The sequence below is a fragment of the Equus asinus genome, chromosome 14 (assembly GCF_041296235.1).
Source record: "Equus asinus isolate D_3611 breed Donkey chromosome 14, EquAss-T2T_v2, whole genome shotgun sequence".
Taxonomy (NCBI): Eukaryota; Metazoa; Chordata; class Mammalia; order Perissodactyla; family Equidae; genus Equus; species Equus asinus.
The window spans coordinates 41,119,128-41,139,519 of NC_091803.1; the positions used below are offsets into that span (position 1 = coordinate 41,119,128).

Genomic DNA, 20,392 nt, shown 5'->3' on the forward strand with positions numbered 1-20,392 from the left:
ACGTAAATTTATTTTCGGGGGAACTTTCTCTCCCTTTCGTAAAAGATAAACTGATATCACTTGTCTCATAAAAGAAAGAAAAGTTTTAAAAAATGATACATTGAAAACCGAACAATGTTATTAATTCTGACCAGATGCACTTGCCCCCTGAAGGCCCTAAGCCCGCTTCTGGTTCTTTCCTTATTAAAAAACAAAACAACAGCCCAAACCCAGGTGTGAGCAGGTGTTGCAGAAGTGCTGAAGAGCCCCGTGGAGAACTCCTCCTCCAGGTCCTGAGACAGCCTGAAACAGGAGCAGACTGAGCCTCCCTCTCAGGAGGCGGGTTTTCTGGTTCGGCGCCCCAATGGGTTCCACCTCCATCAGCCTCATGGGCACCCGTGGCACGTCCGCACCCGCCCCCCAACTATGCGAAACCCTGTTCTAAAAACGCGCATCCGTCTTCCTCCTAAAGCCGTTGTCTCTAGGGAAGGCCGTGACAGAATGCCATGCACTGGGTGGCTTAAACCGCTGACATTTATTTCTCGCAGGGTGCCTGCAGATCCTGGTGAGGACTCGTCCTGGTCTGCAGGCAGCGCTCTCGCTGTGTCCTCGCTGTGTCCTCACGTGGCGGAGCGCGGCGGGCGAGAGCAAGCTGTCATGTGTCTTTCATAAGGGCACTAATCCTGTTCCCAAGGGCTCCACCCTCATGACCTAATCACCTCCAAAAACACCCCCACCTTGGGGGTTAGGATGTCAACATATGAATTTTGGGGCCTGGGGACACATTCAGTCCACAGCAGACATGTTTTCCATCCAGTTATACGCTGCTTAACGATGGGGATACGTTCTGAGAAATGCAGCATTAGTCGATTTCATGGTTGTGTGAACATCACAGAGCACACTTACACACACCTACGTGGGGTAGCCTACTGCACGCCTAGGCTCGATGGTACTCATCTTATGGGACGACCATTGTATGTGCAGTCCATCTTTGTCCAAAACATCATTATGTGGCGCATGACTGTATTTGCCCCGTCACCTGGGGGTACTTACTAAAAATACAGATTCCTGGTGCCCGGCCCAGAACAACTGTATCGGAATCTCAAGGAGAGAGGCCCAGGAGTCTATGTTGTTAACAAGCCCCTGGATGATTCTTGAGATTGGGCAAATTTGGGAAGCGCTACTCTAAGCAAGAGGGTCACAACCTTGGCCCCACGTTGGAATCCCCTGGGGGACTTCACCCTCCCCCCACGCCTTGTCCCAACACCAGAGCTTCTGACCTATTTAATTTACTCTAATTTACAAACAGGGAAATGCACACTTCTTAAGGGCTCAGTGTTAGGAGTTTTGACAGTTACACATACGCCCATGTGAGCACCAACCAAAGCAAGACGGAACATTCCTGTCACTCCAGAAAGTTCCCTCGGGCCCCTTCCCACTTGGTTCGGACCACGCCCTGCCCCTGGGGCAGCCAGTCCTGATTTCTGTCGCTAGAGTTTCCTTTCGCCTGTTGTGGACTTCACGCGAATGGGGTCACACAGTGTGTATTTGTGTGTGTGCCCGCCTGGCTTCTTTACTCACCATAAGGAACGGGGCAGGGGGCCAGCTGCTCTCTGGATGATGCTAATGTGCAGCCAGAATGAACCAAGATCCATCGCTCTAAACACTTAGTACATAGTTACTAATCATTGCAAGTTTTAGGCAAAATTGCAAAATCGCAAAAAAAAAAAAAAAGGTTTGCCCTTGGATTTTCCTCTGCAGCTTTGGGGGCAGTCCCCTCACCCGCCTCAGCTGCGTCCTAGTGATAACATTCGGCCCGCACACAGCACTCCCCTTTCGCCGGCACCCCCTGAAATCCTGCCATGGATGAATCCACTCCACTGTCCCCACCGGATGAGGTGGGAGCTGTTACTATCCGCAGTTTATGGGGGAGGAAACTGAGGCCCATGCAGGTGCTCCAGTCCATGCCCCTTGACCCTTCCGTGCGCCTGCGGTGCGGAGCTGCAGCCGGGTCCTCCCGCACGCAGCACCCTCCACCCGCGACCCGCTCCCTTCTCCGCTCAGCCTTCGCTGGACCGAGCCCCAGCTTGCCCGCCCCCCATCTCTCCTGCCCCCTCTCTGAGGCTCATCTGAAACAGTTCCCTTCCCCTGTTCCTAAGCAGCAATCCAGGTTTGCTGTCTTCGAGGGTATTATGTCGTCCACAGCCCACTCAGTCCCGAGAGCCCCAAGTCCCCGAGAAGCACCCGGAGATCTTTCTAACATGCAGCCCCCCATCCCGACCCATCCCATCCTGTCCTCTTGAACTGGAATCTGAGAGTTTGTACTTTAAAAACCTCCCAACCATGAGCCACACATTCGGGAGCAGTGTCCCAGCCCAGGAAGAAGGCAGAGCAGGTGGCTCTTGCTCCATTTTCCAGATGAGGACATGGAGGGTGGTCCCGTCAAGGCACAAATGGACGCTAGAGGGAGGGTGTCGGGAGGACTCCTGGCTGCCCTCTGCGCTCACCGGACGCCCCGCCCATCTGCCTCCTGTCATCCCCGCCCCGGAGCTGCCGCTGTCCCGGGTGCGCCCCGGGCCCGGGGGGTCCGCGGTCCTCAGTCGTGCGCCCCTGCCCTTTCCCCACAGGTTACTCCATGCTGCAGGCGGTCCAGGCCACCATGATCCTGTCCACCATTCTCTGCTGCGTCGCCTTTCTCATCTTCGTGCTGCAGCTCTTCCGCCTCAAGCAGGGAGAGAGATTCGTCTTAACCTCCATCATCCAGCTCATGTCATGTAAGTAACACCGCGGGCTTCCTGGAGGAGGCGCTCCCTCCCCGCCAGAAGCCAGAAGGAGTGGAGGCAGGTGAGGATTTGGAAAGAAGTCGGCTGCCCTGCCGTGGCTGGACACTTTATATTTTGGAGTTTGGTTTACGTTTAGCTAGGGGTCCGGGGAGGCATTCTGAAGACGTGGAGCCTGAGCTGGGATGTAGAGTGAGTAGGAGTTGCTGTCTCGAATGTGCTGTCTTCGTCCAGAGGGGAGGGAACAGTGTGCCAGGCAGAGGGAACAGCATGACTGGAGCCTTGTGATGGGAGAGACTGACAGATGGTCAGTGGGGCTGCAGCGTAGAGATGGGGGAGCATGATGGGAGCTGGGGGTCTTGTAAGCCTTGTAGCATTTGGAGGTCTTCGTCTGAAGCTGGTGAGAAGCCATCAGCAGGTTTTAGGCTGGTTGGTGTCAGAAGTGCCCACTTTGGGCCAGGCCTCTGCGGGCTGCTGGAGATAAGAGATGAACTGGACCCGGCTGCAATCTTGGAGGAATTTAGAGAAAAAAGATGTCTGAGCACTTTTTTCTCCTTTTGAATTTTAGGCTGAAATCGGAGGAAGAGTCCTTATGCCACAACATGGTCATTCGTCATTGTTTCTCAGTAAACAGTCAAAGCTTTCTGATGACAAAAACTTGAAGCCCCTTCCACTGTATCTAATCCCTCTGGGGACCTTTCTGAAGTGCAAACCCCCAAAGCCCCATCCTGACCTTTTGAACCAGAATCTGCCAGCTTAGGACCTGGGAATTTGTGCTTCCCATGAGCCATGCATTTGGGAGCGGTGACCCAGACCGAGAGGCCAAAAGTGGTGCCAACTTTCCCAACGGCCCCAGCGAGGTGGTGAGGGACGTTGACCCTGCCCCTTCCTGTACTTTCTCTGTGTCTCCCCATCAGAGGCACAGACATCCCACTGCTCTCCCATCAAAGGCAGCTGAATCCTGTCACTCGCATACAGACAGGGAACTTGGGGAGTTACCAGTCGAAGTTTATTTTCTGTCATTGTCCCCATTTGTCTATTTGTCTGTACGGCCAGTTAGTCAAAACTAATGACCTTCATATATATGTAGGAAAATTCCCCAGCAACCCCTTTGGCCCATCTGCCCCAAGCCTGCAGTGTGTCGATGCCACATCAGCCAGGGATTTTCAGGTGTGAGCGACAGATACTCTGTAACGTATGTAAGAGATGGGATTCTGTGGTAGCTCGTAAGAATTGAAGGAAAAGCTGAAAACCAGGTCTTGGAAAGTGGAGCCAGGCAGCAGGACCCAACAGGCAGTTTCGTCAGGAAGATGCCGCCAGAATCGAGGAGCTTGGACAGTGTGACTTTGCTGTAGATTCGAGTCTCCAGGGGCGAGTGTCTGATCGGCTGAGATTGTCTTAGGAGCTCAGCCCCCAGCCGGAGAAGGGCTAGGCATCTTGATGGAAAGTCTCCTCCAAACCGCCTGGCCAGGAGAGACAATAGGTCCCCCAAGGAAAATCAGGGTCCTTAGCCTCATCCGGCCACTAATGTCTATGAATGTTGGGACTCCAGGTGATTCACTTAGGATGCTTTTGGCTGCAAGTAAGAGAAAATCCAATTAACAGTGATTTCACCCCACAAAGATCTTTACTTTTTTTTTACATAGCAAATACCCTAGAAGTGGAAGGTGCCAGAGTTGGTTTGGCAGCTCAGTGGCATCATCAAGACCTGTACTTTTTTTTATCCTTCTACACTATCATCTTCAGAGTGTCAGTGATGACCTCCTCGTAGCCCCAAAAAGGCTGCCGCAGCTCCAGACATTCATCCTGACCTAACAGTCTCTAAAGCAGTAAGCAAGGGAAAGTACAGCAACAAAAAAAATGCTTTCTCCTCCTTCATCTCTCTCTTTTCAGGGAGTAATATTTTTCACTGAAGGATTTTCTGTGGCCAGAACTGGGACACATACAGATCCATAAACTATAACAAGTAAACAGGAATAGGATTGCCAAGGGAAGCTGGCAGACTATGGCCCAGAGGCCAAATCTGGCCCACTGCCTGTTTTAGTATATAAAATTTTACTGCATCACAGCCCCACCCACTCATTAGTGTCTTGTCGGTGGCTGCTTTCATGCTACAACGGCAGAGTTGTGTAGTTGTGACAGAGACTGTATGGGGCTCGCAAAACCTTAACTGTTAACTGTCCAGCGACCCATGGCTTAGACCTTTTATGACTTATCCTCTGGGCTGGGTAGATGGCTGCCCAAACAAAATTAGGTTCAGCTGGCAAGAATGGAAGGCAAAATGGCTACAGGGCAGGCAGCAATATTCTGCCACAAAATATTCGCTGTAATCTTTCCAATAGATAAAATAAATACCTACTGCTAGTAAAAGCTGATGTTTGTCCGCAGCTCCGGACATACCGGTCCATGGTTGACTTGCATCCTTGCTGTCTTCCGACAGGCCTGTGCGTCATGATTGCAGCTGCCATCTACACAGACCGGCGTGAAGACCTTCACAAAGACAACCCGGATTTCTATCGGCTGATCTCGGACGGCACATACGGCTACTCCTTCATCCTGGCGTGGGTGGCCTTTGCCTTCACCTTTGTCAGCGGCCTCATGTACCTGATATTGAGGAAGCGCAAATAGAACCCGAGGAGGCAGGTCGCTGTCGCTGCAGTACAGAATCCACACTCAGATAACCGTTTTGTATATAATCATTTTTTTTCCCCGTGGTTTTTCTAGCAAACGTATTGTTTCCTTTAAAAGCCAAAAGAAGAGAAGCGTTCGGCATTCTTGAGATCACAGAATGGACTGTGAAGGCTGGAGTTCAGAATTCCTGCCCGTCCGAGAGTTCAACACGACAAAGCCCCAAATCCAGCAGTGCTCAGATCCAAAGCTATTCCGCCAGATGTTTCGTAACCACAGGGACGTAATGTGATATGATGTGACAAGAGACCGAGAAAGCCAGCTCTCGGGGGACATCTTCCCCTAGGTTTGGGCCACACCAAGCCCCGCTCCCTTCAGCCGTCCTTCCTGAGTCTCTCCGTGTTGGTGGTGGAAGGGGGGGTGAGGGGATCCTGGTGAGGGATGAAGCCTCAGATGTTTAGCCGCGTTCCACGTGAGAAACAGGTCTCGCCCCCCGTGTCCTGTCTATATCCAACCCTCCTGTAACGGGCTGGGTTCAGAGAGGGCCCCTCAGGTTCCCCAAGAACATCACCTGCTGCCTTAGGGGAGGTGATGGTTGATCTGGAGGTCAGGCTCCCCCTACTCTCAACGTGTGATCCCCGGAACGCCTTGTAAAATGCAGACTCTCAGGGTCCCTCCCCAGGCCTCCAGAATCAGGTCTTCAGGGACGGGGTCCGGGAACCTGCATTTCTAACAGGCTCCTCCGTTATGCTTAGATGTGTTAAAATTGAAGACCACAGTCCCAGGACCGGACGAGCAGAGCTGCCTCAAAAATGTTAAAGATCTCATGTCGAGGTGGGCGGGTGGGTCTCGACCCCCCTAACCTTGGCCTCCCTCAGCTCTTGGTTCTTCACTGTCTTCCACAGCTGCTTCCATCTGGACCACCCAGGCTCCAGTCCCAGGCCAGGCAGGCGATAGCCAGACACCCTGGGGGCAGGGCTGGACAGCCCCACTCTAACACAGAGGCCTCTCCCTTCTCTTCCTGCCCTGCCTTCATGGCTGGCTGACCTCTGCTAATCCCCGTTGGAGAGCCTCAGAGGACCCATCCCCCATTCATTCATTCAGTCATTCAGTCATCAATATTGATTATGGAATCTTGTGCGTCAGGCACAGGGGCAACCATGTCGAGACCATCTCTCTCCGCATGGGGCTCATAGTCTAATAGAGGAGATAGGTTAAAAACCAGTTAGGAAAACTAATTACAAACAAAATTGCAAAGAACACAACCAAGGATTCGAAAGAGAGGCCCACAGGGCGAGAGGGAGCCTGCTTTACGCCTGCTGACTTTTAAAGGCTCCTGGAGGCATTTAGATTGGCCTGAATACCACGCCACTTAGCCTGCGCAGGTGGCATTCATCGGGCCGTACCCGTCTTTGTTCCAGCCAGAGAACACTTACTTCCTTGGAGGGTCCCAGGGTCCTGACAGCACGTGAAGCCATGAGGGGGACCCCAGATTGCCGTGGTTCTCAAACTTTAGTGGCACAAATGCCGTCTGGTGGTGGGGGGCGGTTCTGCCTTGCCAGGGTCTGGGCGAATGCGCATTCCGGCAATTGTGAGACTATACGGAGAAATACGGCTTTAGAGAGTTTGTCTGTAGGCGAAAAAGCGCTGTAAGGTGTGTGGGAAGGCAGGGGACCCCGGGAAGTGCCTTGAGAGAAACTCTTTGTGCCCCAGTGTCTTTTCCTCCTGTATTTCGAGCGGGCTCCTGGGGAGGTGTGCCCCGGCCAGGGCTGGGGCCTGTCCACCTGTCTCAGTGCTCGCGCCATTTAAGTGCTGCTGCGTTTGACCTAAGTGTCTCGATGATGTGCCATCAGTCCTGTTCTAGTGGAGCTGGGGAGATGTCTGGTCTGAGTAGTTTCAGGGCCACCGTGGAAAGCTCTTTAGTGCAAGATTGGGTTTTCTCTCCATCTATGCATTCATTCATTCATTCATTCATTCATTGTTTGTTCATTTTGAGCAGAATGTTAAATGCTTTCTATGGTCCAGGCACCGTATGGGGCTCTGAAAAGACAGGGGCAAGCAAATCTAGACATACTCCCCAGGAAGAAGCCATCCACACAGTGCAGGATGACACAGGGCCAGTGACAAGACAAACTGCCCCCTCCTGCCTCAAGGGAAAACTGTCATTAGTCATGTTGTGGGTAGGAGCGTGGGTCACACCCCAGGGGTTTGCAGGATGCTATGAGATGCTACCTCAAGGAGGAAGGTGGGTCTAGGTGCCCCCAAGGTTTCTACCCAGGTGGCTTCTCTGTAATTTCCTGGGAGCCACAGTGAAACAAACAAAACCCCTTAGAGCGGGCAATCTGGAAAATCCCCAGGCAATGCATGAATTTCCTGCACAAAAAGCTTCAGGAGTATGTGAGTATCTGAATGAGCCCATGGGTTTTCCTGGCTGGTAGCACTCAGTGGCTATGTCCATCTGTGAGGCCAGGGTTTTGTGAAATGCGAGCTGCCTTTTCCCCGCCGTGCGACATGCGCTGGGAGGCGAGAAGAGGTGATGGCGTGAGGAGAGAAGATCCGACCTCAGCCGTAGGTAGAAGCTGCGCTCGCTTGGTGCTTATGGTCAGTTATTCAAGAGCAGCAACAACAAAGAAAACGAGCCGAGACATCCAAGAAGCACATCTCAGGACCAAATATCTTACTGGTAACACCTGTATTTGAAGGAACCGTAGTTTGCGCCTTTTAGTACATTTTTATAAAGTACTGTAATTCTTGCATTGAGGGGCTGTGGATGGAGGACCGACTAACTCGTTTTGTCATTTGCATTAAAATTCCTTTGGGTCTCTGTTCCAATGAGTTTGGAGAATGCTTGGTTTGTGGCTCTGCGCGAATGTGTGTACTGATACCCGAACACAGGACAATCGGACGCTTGCCCGCTCCCGCACACTCTCGGCTCCAGGTTGTGCGCCTGTGTGCATGTAATCGACAGGCTGCGGTCCCAGGATGCTCTGTATTAATTGATGATGAAGAAACCCAGACCCCCAAGCCTGTATGTAAACACACTAAACACAGAAGCTTAGATAGAAGCATCGTTTCAAATCTGCCTGGATGGGGAATGACTAAACTCGCTAATAGTTGAACCGTTACTTACAATAAATACAGCAAATCGGACAGTTTTGTGTACTGGGGGGCAGTGGTGATGGGAGACGCTTGGGGAAGGCCGAGAGGTTAAGTTTGAATCTTGGTTTGGGGACAAAGGTGATGTTAGGGTAGTTAGAGGCTTTCTACTTGATGTGTCTTTAAAATAGTCCATTTTCTATGTTTTGTATAATCTGAGACTGTACATGAAAAATAAAGTTTAAAACCAAATTGCCCGGAGCGACAGACTCTAATGTTCCCATCATCTAGGGTAAAATGCTACCATTTTGAGTGGCAGTGGGTCACGTGATTTCTCATCAAGGTGACAATGGGCCATTTTTCCAGGGAGCCGTTGAGCTCGTTGAGCTCTCGTAATTCATGGGACAGTCCCCAGCTCCTTCTGCTTCTTTAAAGGGGCCGGCTTCCGTAATTCATGGGACAGTCCCCAGCTCCTTCTGCTTCTTTAAAGGGGCCGGCTTCCGGGTGAATGACCTGCGGTTGCCAAGGGCCCCACGCTTGGTTAATGATCTGCCAGCACCGTCTGAAAATCCTTAATGCTATTCGAACAAACAGCCCACGTTTTCATTTTGCAATGGTCCCTGCAAATTATGTAGCTGGGCTTGTTCTTCCGTTTGGTTTAATAAAGACTTCCTTTAAAGTTTGGGGTGATGGTGGAAATAAGGCTATCTTTACAGCACACTCCACTAAAAAAAAATTCAGCCAGAATGAGACAGAGATTTTTCATTTCTACGTAAGGAATGCCAAAAGTAGTAAAAGCTATCCATCTGGGGAACACACAGTTCCTTCTTTCCATACAGGGGTTGCAAACTCAAACCTCCAGGGGCTGCCATCCATATTCTTTGTGTCTCTAGGGTTTTTTTGTGTTTCGTCCATGCGGCAGGTGGATGGTGTGACCCCGGAGCCCTCAGTTTTATATTTCTTCCATTCAGGAAATTCGCCTCTCGTTCAGTCAGTCACTCACCGAATATGATTTATCCTGGAGAATGTTGTGTGTGTGCTCGAAAAGAATATGTATTCTCTTGCTGTTGGATGGAATGTTCTGTATCTGTCTGTCAGGTCCATTTGATCTAAAGCACAGTTCAAGTTCTGTGTTTTCGTAGTGATTTTCTGTCTGGATGATCCGTCCATTGTTGAAAGTGGAGTGTGGTAGTCTTACTGTTATTGCATTGCTGGCTATTTCTACCTTCGTATCTGTGAATATTTGCTTTATATATTTAGGGGCTCCGATATTGGGTACATAAATATTTATCATGATAAAGGAGCCAATTCATCATGAGGATATTGTAAATGTTTATTCACCAAATATTCATGTACAAATTATGGCGTAAGCATTGTGCTGGGTGTCAGGTACATCACAATAAACTTAGTCCCTGCCCTCATCTAGACTATTTTAGTCCCAATTTCCAAAAAAAGTGAAAAAAAGAATAATGCTTGGTGTCACGTGAAAATTACATGAAATTCAAATTTCAGTGTCCATAAACGAGGCTTTCTGGGAACACAGTCATACTCATTTGTTTAGATATTGTGTACGACTGTCTTCACATGACAACGGCAGAGTTGCTACAGAACTTGCATGGCCTGTGAATACTATCTGGCCCATTACAAAAAAGGTTTGCTATCCCTTAGTCTATTTTAGATTTTATTTTTCCTTTTTGTCCCCAAAGCCCCCCTGGGACATAGTTGTGTATGTTTAGTTGTGGGTTCTTCTAGTTGTGGCATGTGGGACGCCGCCTTAGCATGGCTTGACGAGCGGTGCCACGTCCGCACCCAGGATTCGAACCAGTGAAACCCTGGGCCTCCAAAGCGGAGCACGCAAACTTAACCACTCGGCCACGGGGCCGGCACCCGCCCCCACCTCCTGCACCGTCCCTTAGTCTAATCAAGTACAAAGGGAGCTATCATTTTCTGGGTCTTTTTTCAGAAACAAGAAGAGCTTTCTCAGAAGCCCTTTAGTAAACTCTTCCTGATGTCATTGACCTGAGGATTCCAATTTCCACGCTGAACTCAATCACTGGCTGAGGTAATTAAGTTACCACACTTAGCGTTGACCTCCGAGCTGAGGGTGCTGCCTTCCGTGAGGGATAGACTTCAAACCACATTTAGAAAGGAGAAGAGGAGACTGACGTTAGGGAGGCAGCCAACCGTGTCTGCTACAGTCCATCCCCTTGTTGCCTAACATCCATGCATGAATCGTGTACATTCATGAAATGAACTGACCCCTCCCAGAGGGACACACCCCAAAGTCACGACCAGTTACACTTCCAGCTCCCACACCAGGGTCTCTTGGGGACGTGTTATTATCCAAGTGTAGCTCCTCCTGGCCCCAGCAACCTATGACTAAAAGTTGTCATGCACTCCCAAACGTATGCAATGTGTAATGGAGGAAAGGAACAGGATGCCTACAATGAATGATCCCCGTTGGGAAATGGATGAGCAGAATGAGAATTCATGCTCAGTGGCCGAAGTTTCATGGTCAGTCATGAATATCAAGAACTCCTTTCCTTGGTGGGGAGTGAGATCAGTGGGTGGTCAACGCACGGCCCTTGGTTCCACTCCAGGGGACGATCTCCCTAGTCCACAGTCCTCTAAGGGCATGTCTAAGATGGGCAGTGGGGAGGAGGCCCTTTGCTCCCTCCTGTGGGCATGAGGCCTAGGGTCTCAGAAGTACCTCACAGGGTTCGATAGTCCCAGGCTGCTCTCGGTTCCTTTGGCCATGTAAGGCCAAGCCAGCTAGAGATCTCATCTGGATCTTAAAAAAAAAAATTATTGTCACACAGATTTGACAGGGATCCAGTAGTGGCATAGCTGGCTGGTTCTGCTTTACGGTCTTTGATGAAGTGGACCTGATCTCTGAGCTGGGAGCTCCTGTCTCCTAGCCCCGTGCCCCTGTCTCTTGAGGCAATAGCTTCAGGCTCTCGTAATCCAAGCAATATCCTTGGGCTTGTCCCTTGTCTGGTGAAGGCTAGAGGAACAGGCCTATCTTTTCCTGAATCCCATACATCTCCTCTGCTCAGCTCTTTGCCTCCAACCACTGATCCTTAGTTCAGAGCATGTCTCAGCAAAGCCTTGTTCACTGGCCGAGGGCTGCTTTTTTATGGCCCAAGAGCTAAGAATGTTTTGCATTTTTAAAGAGTTGTAAAAAATGCAAAGAAGGATGCAACAAAGACCTTATATGGCCTGTAACACCTAAAATATTTACTGTCTGGCCCTGGTTTAGAATTTGACTTGCCCATCTCTGCAAATCTCCAGATCATTGGATTCTCCACCAATTTAGATTGCAGTCCTCAGGATGAGAGAATCTCGGTGGCCACATTTTCTATTTTTGCCACTAGATGGACCACCTTTGGCCCAAGGTTGACTTTTTCTTGTAGGAGCTTACTTTAGGCTCTAAGGAGCTGCACATGACAACATTCCGATGTGTTTCCACAACTTTTCCTGAGATTACAACATCCACAGATACGTGGTTGGTGTGAAATAGGTGACAGGTTAAATCAGGGTTAAACTGTGGCCCATGGGCCAAATGCAACCCACCACCTGATTTTGTAATCAACGTTTTATTGGCACACAGCCACATCCACTAATTCACATATGGTTGCTCCTTTCGAAGGCAGAGTTGAGTAGTTGACCATACGGACCATTAGGCCTAAAGCATTTACTGTCTGGCCCTTTACAGGAAAAGTTTGCTAAAGCTTGGTGTAGACTCACATAGGCCCTCTTGCCATAGCAATGCAGGGCCATCGCTTCCCAGCCTGGAATGGGGGTCCTTGCAGCCCTCTGCTCTGACACCTCCACTCGGTCAATTCCACATAAGAGAGTCTGTGGCTTGTAGCACCCAAATTTAGTATTACTCAGGGTTCTGAGTTGCAAGCGACAGTGACTCCAGCTCATTTAAACAGAAAATAAATTTATGAAAAGGAAACGAGGTGGTACACAGACTTGGAAGCATGCCGCTAAATCCTCCGCCATTGCCTCAGATTGTGCCACAGACACAGTTGGGCAAGGAAACCGGCCGTCACAAGATGGTACTGCTCGCGCCAGGAATTTCATCGTACACAGCCAGTATTTCCACTGGAAATAGCTCTGTCTGTGCTATCCCTCCTCCTTCAGTCTTGGAGCCTGGCATGGTGCATCTGATTGGTGAAGACTGGGTCACATGACCATGCCCTAGCTGCAAGGGAGGCTAGCAGTGATGAGCAGGCATTTCCAGTTTCTATAGTGGGAGGCTAGATCTGCAACCCACAAAGACGAGGAAGGAAGGGACCTCCCCAACACAGGAAGGAGTTCCGACACTGGGTGGGCAAGCAGAATGGGAAATGCCTGCTAGGTCCCATCGGAAGCCAGCTCCTCATGGACCCACGGCTGAGCTGATGTTGCCTACATTTTATTCGTCCATATCCCACCTCCGTGCTCTTTGCTTGTAGGTGTGTAGAACCTGTACTATTCTTCACTGAACATTTTTCTTTAAACCAACTCTTTTTTATATAAATACATTTATTCAAAAGGAAACTAGAAGTTGAAAATCAGTGTCAGCTGTCATAAGTGACACAGTTGAAAACTAGATATGATTACAAACAAGAATGCTATTAAATGCGCATGATGAACTGTTGTCTGCAGGAGGCTTTGAGCCCGAGGACTATTCTCCTAATTAAGAACGGGGGTTAGAACAGATGTACAGATGTTAAAAGACCATACCTGCTCGACGGAATCAGAAGGCTACAAGAGAGCAGAGGAGACAACTTCCTTCTATGTGATGTGGCTTTTGGTACCACCTGAATCAGTTGAGTACCACTGAGGGTATTTGCTTCGTAGTCTACTTTCAACCCTGTCATTGTGCTGTAAGAGATCACGAACACAGTGGCTTAAACAACATGAATGTGTACCTCACATTCCTGTGGGTCAGAAGTCTCAGGTAAGTGTCACTGGGTGTCGGCGGGGCTGCTTCCTTCTGGAGGCCCAGGGAGGAGAATCTGTGTTCTCTGTTTGGGAGCATATGCCAACTTCTAGAGTCTACCCACGGTCCTTGGCACATGGCCCCTCCCTCCATCTTCAAAGCTGGCAGCACAGCATCTTCTCTTCTCTCTGACCTCCTGCCTCCCTGTTAGAAGGACCCTGTGGTTACACTGGGCTCACCCTCATAATACGGGATTAACCTCCCATCTCAAGATTCTTAATCACACCTACAAAGTCCCTTCCATGTAAGGCAACATATTCACAGCTCCTGGGGATTAAAATGTGGACATCTTTGGGGGCCATGATTCCACCTCCCTCTCATCTTGTCTTTCTTATATGGGTCCGTTGGGCATGATGTAAATAAGATAAAAAGGAGTAAAGTCTAACGTCCTCACTGGTGAGGGAGTTCACACGTGCGCTTTGTTCCTCCCTTGTCAGATTTCCAGATCCCCTCTCTCCAGCTGGCCTTGTAATATAACCCAATGCAACACACTAGAAGTATCTTTATGGTTTCGCCACACCTGGCTGTGTGATGAGATGCTTCCAGCCTCCACGAAAGCCCATCAGGCCCCATCCTCTCACTCGCTTCCGGCCACAGTTCCCGCTGAGCTTCTGGACTTGCAGTGACCCAGGAATGGAAGGCGGAAGGGGCTGGGGGAGGTGCTGGGCCGTCCCTCACAGACAGCGGGGCAGCATCTCTGCCGGGAGTCTGGGGTGTGCTAATTACAGAGCAGGTCTGGCTTTAAGGAGCTGAGGGTCTGACCCTTTGCCCGCGGGGTGGGAGCTCCTTGTCTTTCTCTGTTCTGATCACTGCATCTCTTGCTCCCACCCAAGGCCACGGCCCAGTCCTCTGTCACCAGCCAAACCCTCCCTGGGAGGCAGGGCCACGCAATGTAAAACTCAGGGGCCTCAGAACCAGACAGGCCTGGGTTCCGATCCGACTCTGCAATTAGGGGCCGAGAGGTCTGAGCAGGCTACTTAGACTCTTTAAGTCTCGTGTCCGGATCTGCAAAATGGCATAATGCTTAGGGCTGAGGTGGGTCCATTTGGCCTCCCATTCGCCCGATAGTTGTTGAACACCTACTGTGTGCCACTCATTGGGCTGGCACTGGAGACACGGGCTGTGCCAGACACGAAAGTCCCATGCACTCATGGAGTTTACATTACAGCGGGGGAGAGACAGGCAATGGACAAGAAAAAAAGATAAAATTACAAATTGGGATATAATCTGCAAAGGGGACAGTGTGATGTGAAGACAGCAACTCGGGGTGGGTGAGAAGGACTCATCGACGAGAGGACAGTTAAGCTGAGACCTGTCCGAGGAGAGCTGAGGGCAGAAGGGACCCTATTCCGAGTACACAGTCTGTTACTAGTACACAAGGTCGTGAGGATTAAATGAGACAATGTGAATGTAGGACTTGGCACCACGTAGGGGACACTAAGTGCTTCCAGAGATACCCAGAACTCCAGCCGACAAAGCACCTTCATATGAATTGTATCATCAAGCAGAGAGGGCAGACACTGGCGTGCCCATTTCATCGGTGGGAAAATGATGAGAAGAGCAGTTAAACAGCAAGGAGGCAAAGCCACTGCCTTTGGTCTCTCTTTTCCCAAACAGCTGCCTCCTTTGAGGGATGGTGGACACTTTGCAAGACGGCAGTGGATGAGTTAGGTCCTGCTGCATAACAAACAGCCCCAGTGCACGGTGGCATACGATAAAAGTGTTTATTGCTCACCTGTCTGGGATGAGCTGGAGGTTGGCCGGGCCGCTCTGCTGATCCTGGCTGGACGTGTTCCTCAGTCTGCGTGTTGGCTCAGAATGGCTGACTGTGGCTGAGGTGCCTGGGACAACTCAAGCTTGTTCCACGTGTCTCTTTTCCTGTATCAGATTGACTCAGGTCAGTCTCACGGCGATGGCAGGGATGCAGGAGAGCAGGTGGAAACCTATGAGGACTCTTAAAGGCTTGGCATTGAGAAACCATCGCTTCTGCTGCCTTATTAGCCAAGCAGGTTACAAACCTCACCCAGGTTCCAGGGAGGCGAAATCGACTCCTCTTTCAGTGAGGAATACAGTCATTTTATAGAGGATGGGGTGGGGAGGTGAGGGCGGGAGCAAAAAGTTGAGGCCGTTGATACAACCTGTTACTGCAGCTTCTATTTAGGGCCATAAAATAGAGAACGGTGTGTGTATATGTGTATGAGCACGTGTGGGAAGCAACTGGACCTTTTAGGGCACAGAGGGGATACTTGTGAAAATGCAGAGTCCACGCTGTTAAACCTCTAAAGCCATGACCCAGAGTCTAAATTTTATAAGCCTTCCAGTTTACTCTGAGGATCACAAAAGTTTGCAAACCATCCTTTTAAGGGATCTGACCTATGTACGTAAGTCCAATGGGTTTTCATTTTACATTTGGAGGTAAACACTGGAACGAGAAGTGTTTTATATCTAGACATGTATAAGAATCTCTACTCCTTCCTCCAAAAATTATGGATCCAAAAATTATCCTGCTTCCAATGCATTTGCTTTATGGACACGGGAAGGCGAAGCGGCCAGAAAGAGCAAGTACTACTACCACCCCCTAGTGGTGGTATGTGGCAATACAACGTAGCAATAACACCGTAGCAAAGATGCGTTCACATCCAATTTAGCCAAATCCAACACAGCTGACAAACGCTAATGTGCGTTATTCCCCATTACTGTGCAGTTAAATCTATTACTACCAGAATTCTGCTGTGTACTGATTTTCACTGAGCTCAATTTATTAATTTTTAGCCGTGTGATTTATGTATTCTTGTGTTCAGTTAGCAGAATATTACTACCTTGAGACAGATTTACAGTTTGTAACTGGGTATCCGTGTAGACTTTACTATTCTTACACGATAAAAAGGATATATTTTCAGTACAAACCACTTTGAAATCACTTTAAATGATGGTGTTATGAAAAGGGCTTGTGAATGTTTTCTTTCAAAATTTTTCCCTGTCAGAGCTCCGTCTCAGGTACCGGGGTTTCTCAGCATTGGCACAGTTGACTTTGGGGCCAGATGCTTCTCTGTTGTGGGGGCTGTCAGAGATTTGGCAGCATCCCTGGCCTCCACTCACTGCCCCTGTTACGCCAGTAGCACCCCTCTCACCTCCGAATTGTGACCATCAAACATGTCTCCAGACATTGCCAAATGTCCACCGGGGAGGGGAGGCAAAATTGCCTGCGGTTGGGAACCCCTGCCGTAGGGTTTTATATACCAGGAAATACGGTGGAGGCAGCGAGGGCGCTGCTGGAAATTGCTGGTGAAGGCGGCTGGCCCAGTGGGAGGGAAGCAGGGCAGAGCCAACGACCGCGCACCCGCCTCAGCCCTTGGCGACTCTCTGACCGCACAGGACAGCAGCACAGCACGTTCCTGGTCCCAAAGTTTAAGCTGCACATCTGCTCAAAATTTGTCATCAACAAGAACAGAGACCAGAGGAAACAGGAAGAAGTGGCTTCTCTGTGTCGGTAGCAGGACCATAGTGTGGGTTCACCACGGGCTTGGACACAGGTGAGGAAAGAGAGGTGTGACTTGACCTTGGCTCCGGGTTCCCTTAAAGAACAGATTTCTTTTGGCTGGGAGGGGAGGTTAAATGGCTGTGACGTGTTGCTGCCTCGTCCAGAAAGGAATGGAGGGTCAGGGCGCTGCTGGAGAGCTGAGAGGCAGGAGGGCGTCCACATTCCTGGTCTGACCCTGAGTTGGAGATGGGGATGGGGTGATAACAAGGCGGCTGCCACCCTCTATCCTCTTAGCTGTGTTTAGGTTTGCATTCTCCGGAAGCCTGCTTTTCCTCTTTGTCATCCTACTGCAGCCTGGGGTGGATGGTCTTTTGTCCTGAAAAAAGGACCCTGAAAGGCCCTCAGACCTTCTCAGAATAAGGTGTGATGTCCGGATGGTGAGGAGATCCCTCACTAGAATCATTGAGCCATCCTGGGCCATGGCTAACTCTACCCTGCTCAGCTGGCTGCCTACGTTCAAACCTCGTCGCAGCATTTCCCTGCTGTGTGACCTCGGGCCAACTGCTCGATTTCTCTGGGCCTCTGCTTCCTGTAAAATGGGAACAGCCATAGCAGCGACTGCAGGGGCAGACAGTGAGTGCTCAGTGAGGGCTATTAATCTCTTATTACTGTCGAGTCACCGGCCCAAGTCCACCTATCAAGTAAGTGGCAGATTCAAGGTTTGAAATTAGATTTTCTGACTCCAGATCCTGGGTTCTCAATCTTGCCACATGCTGGACCCACTTGGGAAGCTTCTGAAGCCGGGATCCCACAAAGGTAGCCGTTTAATTGGTCTGGGGAGTGGCCTGCGTGTAGAAGGTAGAGTTCTCCAGGTGATTCTAATGTGCAGCTGGGGGTGGAAAACCTCTCTGCTCCATGTTAGAACTCAGGTGCAACCAAGTGACAGTCAGGACGCTGCAGTACGCCACCTCCTGTGACTGGCTTACCCCGCTGAGCATAATGTCCTTCAGGTTCACCCATGTTGTAGCATGTGACAGGGTTTCCTTCTTTTTTATGCCTGAATACTATTCCATTGTATGGACATACCACATTCTCTTTATCCCTTCATCTGTCAATGGACGTTGAATTGTTTCTACTCTTGATGCCTCCTACGTGAGGTATCTACAGTAGTCAAATTGACAGGAACAGAAAGTAGACTGGTGGTTGCCAGGGGCTCGGGGAGGGGGAACAAGGAGGTGATGGCTGAGCTCACCGGGGATTCTGGGAGGAGAGGCACCAGGGAGAGCAGGAAGGTGCAGAGCCAGCGCGTGGGGCAGCTGCTGGAGTGGAAGGGCTTTCCTAGGGGGTGAATGGGAGACTCAGGCTGCCGGGGGTTCCAAGCTGGGATCCGGGGCTTTTAGCAGGAACTGCAGACACGGACTTCTGAGAACTGCCGCCTGCTGCTTGACAAGGTGTGGCCTGCTGGCTCCTGCCTCCCTGCCCGTGGGTGAGTTGACACAATAACCAGAGTGCCTATCAAAGGACCGATGACTCAGCCTCCAGGTCCAGCCTCCATCTTGCTTGGCTTGTTTTCTGGGCAAGGCGGCAGAGAACCAGCGGGCAAGATGGGGCAAAATGCACAACTTGCCAGATTTCGCCAGCAGCTCATCTGCTTTCAGATTCAAACTGCCGTTCTGTTTCATTGTACGTGAGAAAGTCATCGTAGTTTGCTGGTGGGAGAAAAGGGGTTTCTTAAAGTGTGGTCCACAGATGCCCTGGGTATGTCGAGAATACAGATTCCTGGGCTGTACCCCAGACTCGTTAAGTGGGACCCTCAAAGTGGGGGGCCCTGGAACCTGCCATTTTAACAAGCTCTCCAAGGATTTGGACTGAAGGGTGTCAGTGGATTGCCACTGGGAATAATTCCTGGGATGCTTAACCCTGTGAGCTGGGCCAGACAGCCCAAAGAGGAGGCGGCGATGGCCAACCCACCTGAACTTCCTTCTCTCCTGGCTCTCTTCTTTGCCTTGCTGAGCACAACAAACACAGAGTGGACCTCGGAGGTGGTCTGAAAATGCAATGACCTGACTTCAGTATAGTCCAACCCAAAATGCTAAATTTAAAAAAGGAAGGAAATCACACTTATTCATGGTCCACAGGTTTTCAAAAGACCTGTTAATCATGTGGAGATTTATTGCTTTTTTTGGCCGTCTTATATGTAGTCTCCTTGCTTTAGTAACAACGCCCCAAGATCCATTTGGAGTCATCTCTGCCTCCCTGTGGGCAATCTGATGGGCAGGTCAGTCAGGGTGTCTGGTGGCAGGTGACCCAAGCCAGACCATCAACATTTCTCTCCGAGGCTCGGTGAGGATGGAAAACCCAGTTGGTGTTTGTTCCCTCCAGCAAACGTATCTCGCTCCGTCTCCGTCAGTCTCCGTCTCTTGGATTCTCTGCCCCTCTCTGAGCCTTCTCTAGCACACGGAAGTTCCATGGACCACCCGAGGTCCCTCCCAGGAATCCGCCTGCTGCTTACGCTCTGGTCCTCTCGACAACCCTGAAGGTTCTCTCTGTGTCTGCATGCTGCTGCAATGTTCTGGAAAGCTTCACCCTGCTTTTATTTGTCACGGGGAGAAGGGAAGAGCCGAGGTGAGAATGACGATGTGAATCTTTTCTCTGCCATTCATTTTGCCTCATTCAACTCAGTCCATCATAAAAGCTTTACATTTTCATCACAGACAACGTGGAGTAAGTTGCTTCCATGGACTCATTGAGATTTGGGTCTTTTTCCACGTGCGTCGGATTTCCAGTCTAAACTCACTGCTTTTAAGCTACATCAGTCGGTTCCAATTTGATGAAAGGATGGAAGAGTGAATGCAGAGGGGAGAGAACGTTTTGCTGGATGATAAAACCCACCTGCAAGGGCTTTTGTTTCTAAGTAGAACTGAAGCTCTGGAATCGAGAACACAGCCAGAGAAGAGCTTCTGACCCTAAGTTAGAAAAACCAACTCACTTCTCAGGCAATTCCAGTTAAAATTTGTGAAATCAAGTTAGGAATCAAAATCAACTGAGAACCAATGTCTGGGGGGAAAGCACCATAATGTCCCTAGATATTAGCTAAAAGACTTGCTACGTTGGCATGAGATTTCGAATATGTTATTTAGTAGTATTGTGACCATCAATTAGTTTCAACACCAAAAATGACAAAAAGCAGGTTTAAGTTCAATTTCAGAAATGTGAAGCGGCACTACTGCCACCTGGTGGCCATTTATGCAAATTGTTCGTTCAGGGTTTTTTTTTTTTTTAAAGGATTGGCACCTGGGCTAACAACTGTTGCCAATCTTTTTTTTTTTTCTGCTTTATTTCCCAAACGCCCCCCGCCCCCAACCCCCCCCAACCCCCCCCCCCCGGCCCGGTGCATAGTTGTAAATCTTAGTTGCAGGTCCTTCCAGTTGTGGG

General features: G+C 50.0%; 2 protein-coding genes across 6 annotated transcripts in view; both read left to right on the top strand.

Moving 5' to 3' along the window:
- Nucleotides 1-8,735, top strand: part of EMP2 (epithelial membrane protein 2) — a 41,494-nt gene extending 32,759 nt beyond the window's left edge. The window contains exons 4-5 of the mRNA XM_014849934.3: nt 2,607-2,753; nt 5,200-8,735. Coding sequence (XP_014705420.1) covers nt 2,607-2,753; nt 5,200-5,387 — 335 coding nt within the window. The 3' untranslated portion in view covers nt 5,388-8,735. The remainder of the gene's footprint in view (nt 1-2,606; nt 2,754-5,199) is intronic.
- Nucleotides 8,736-16,792: 8,057 nt separating this feature from the next.
- LOC123276796 (atherin-like) overlaps nt 16,793-20,392 on the top strand; it is a 68,473-nt gene continuing 64,873 nt past the window's right edge. For 2 of the 5 annotated variants that reach the window (XR_011494320.1, XR_011494321.1), the window contains exon 1: nt 16,871-17,009. The gene's annotated coding sequence lies outside the window, so the exon portion shown is untranslated. Of the gene's footprint in view, nt 17,010-20,392 lie in introns of all 5 variants that reach the window. The other 3 variants (XM_070484945.1, XR_011494322.1, XR_006513323.2) reach the window with 3 other exon arrangements.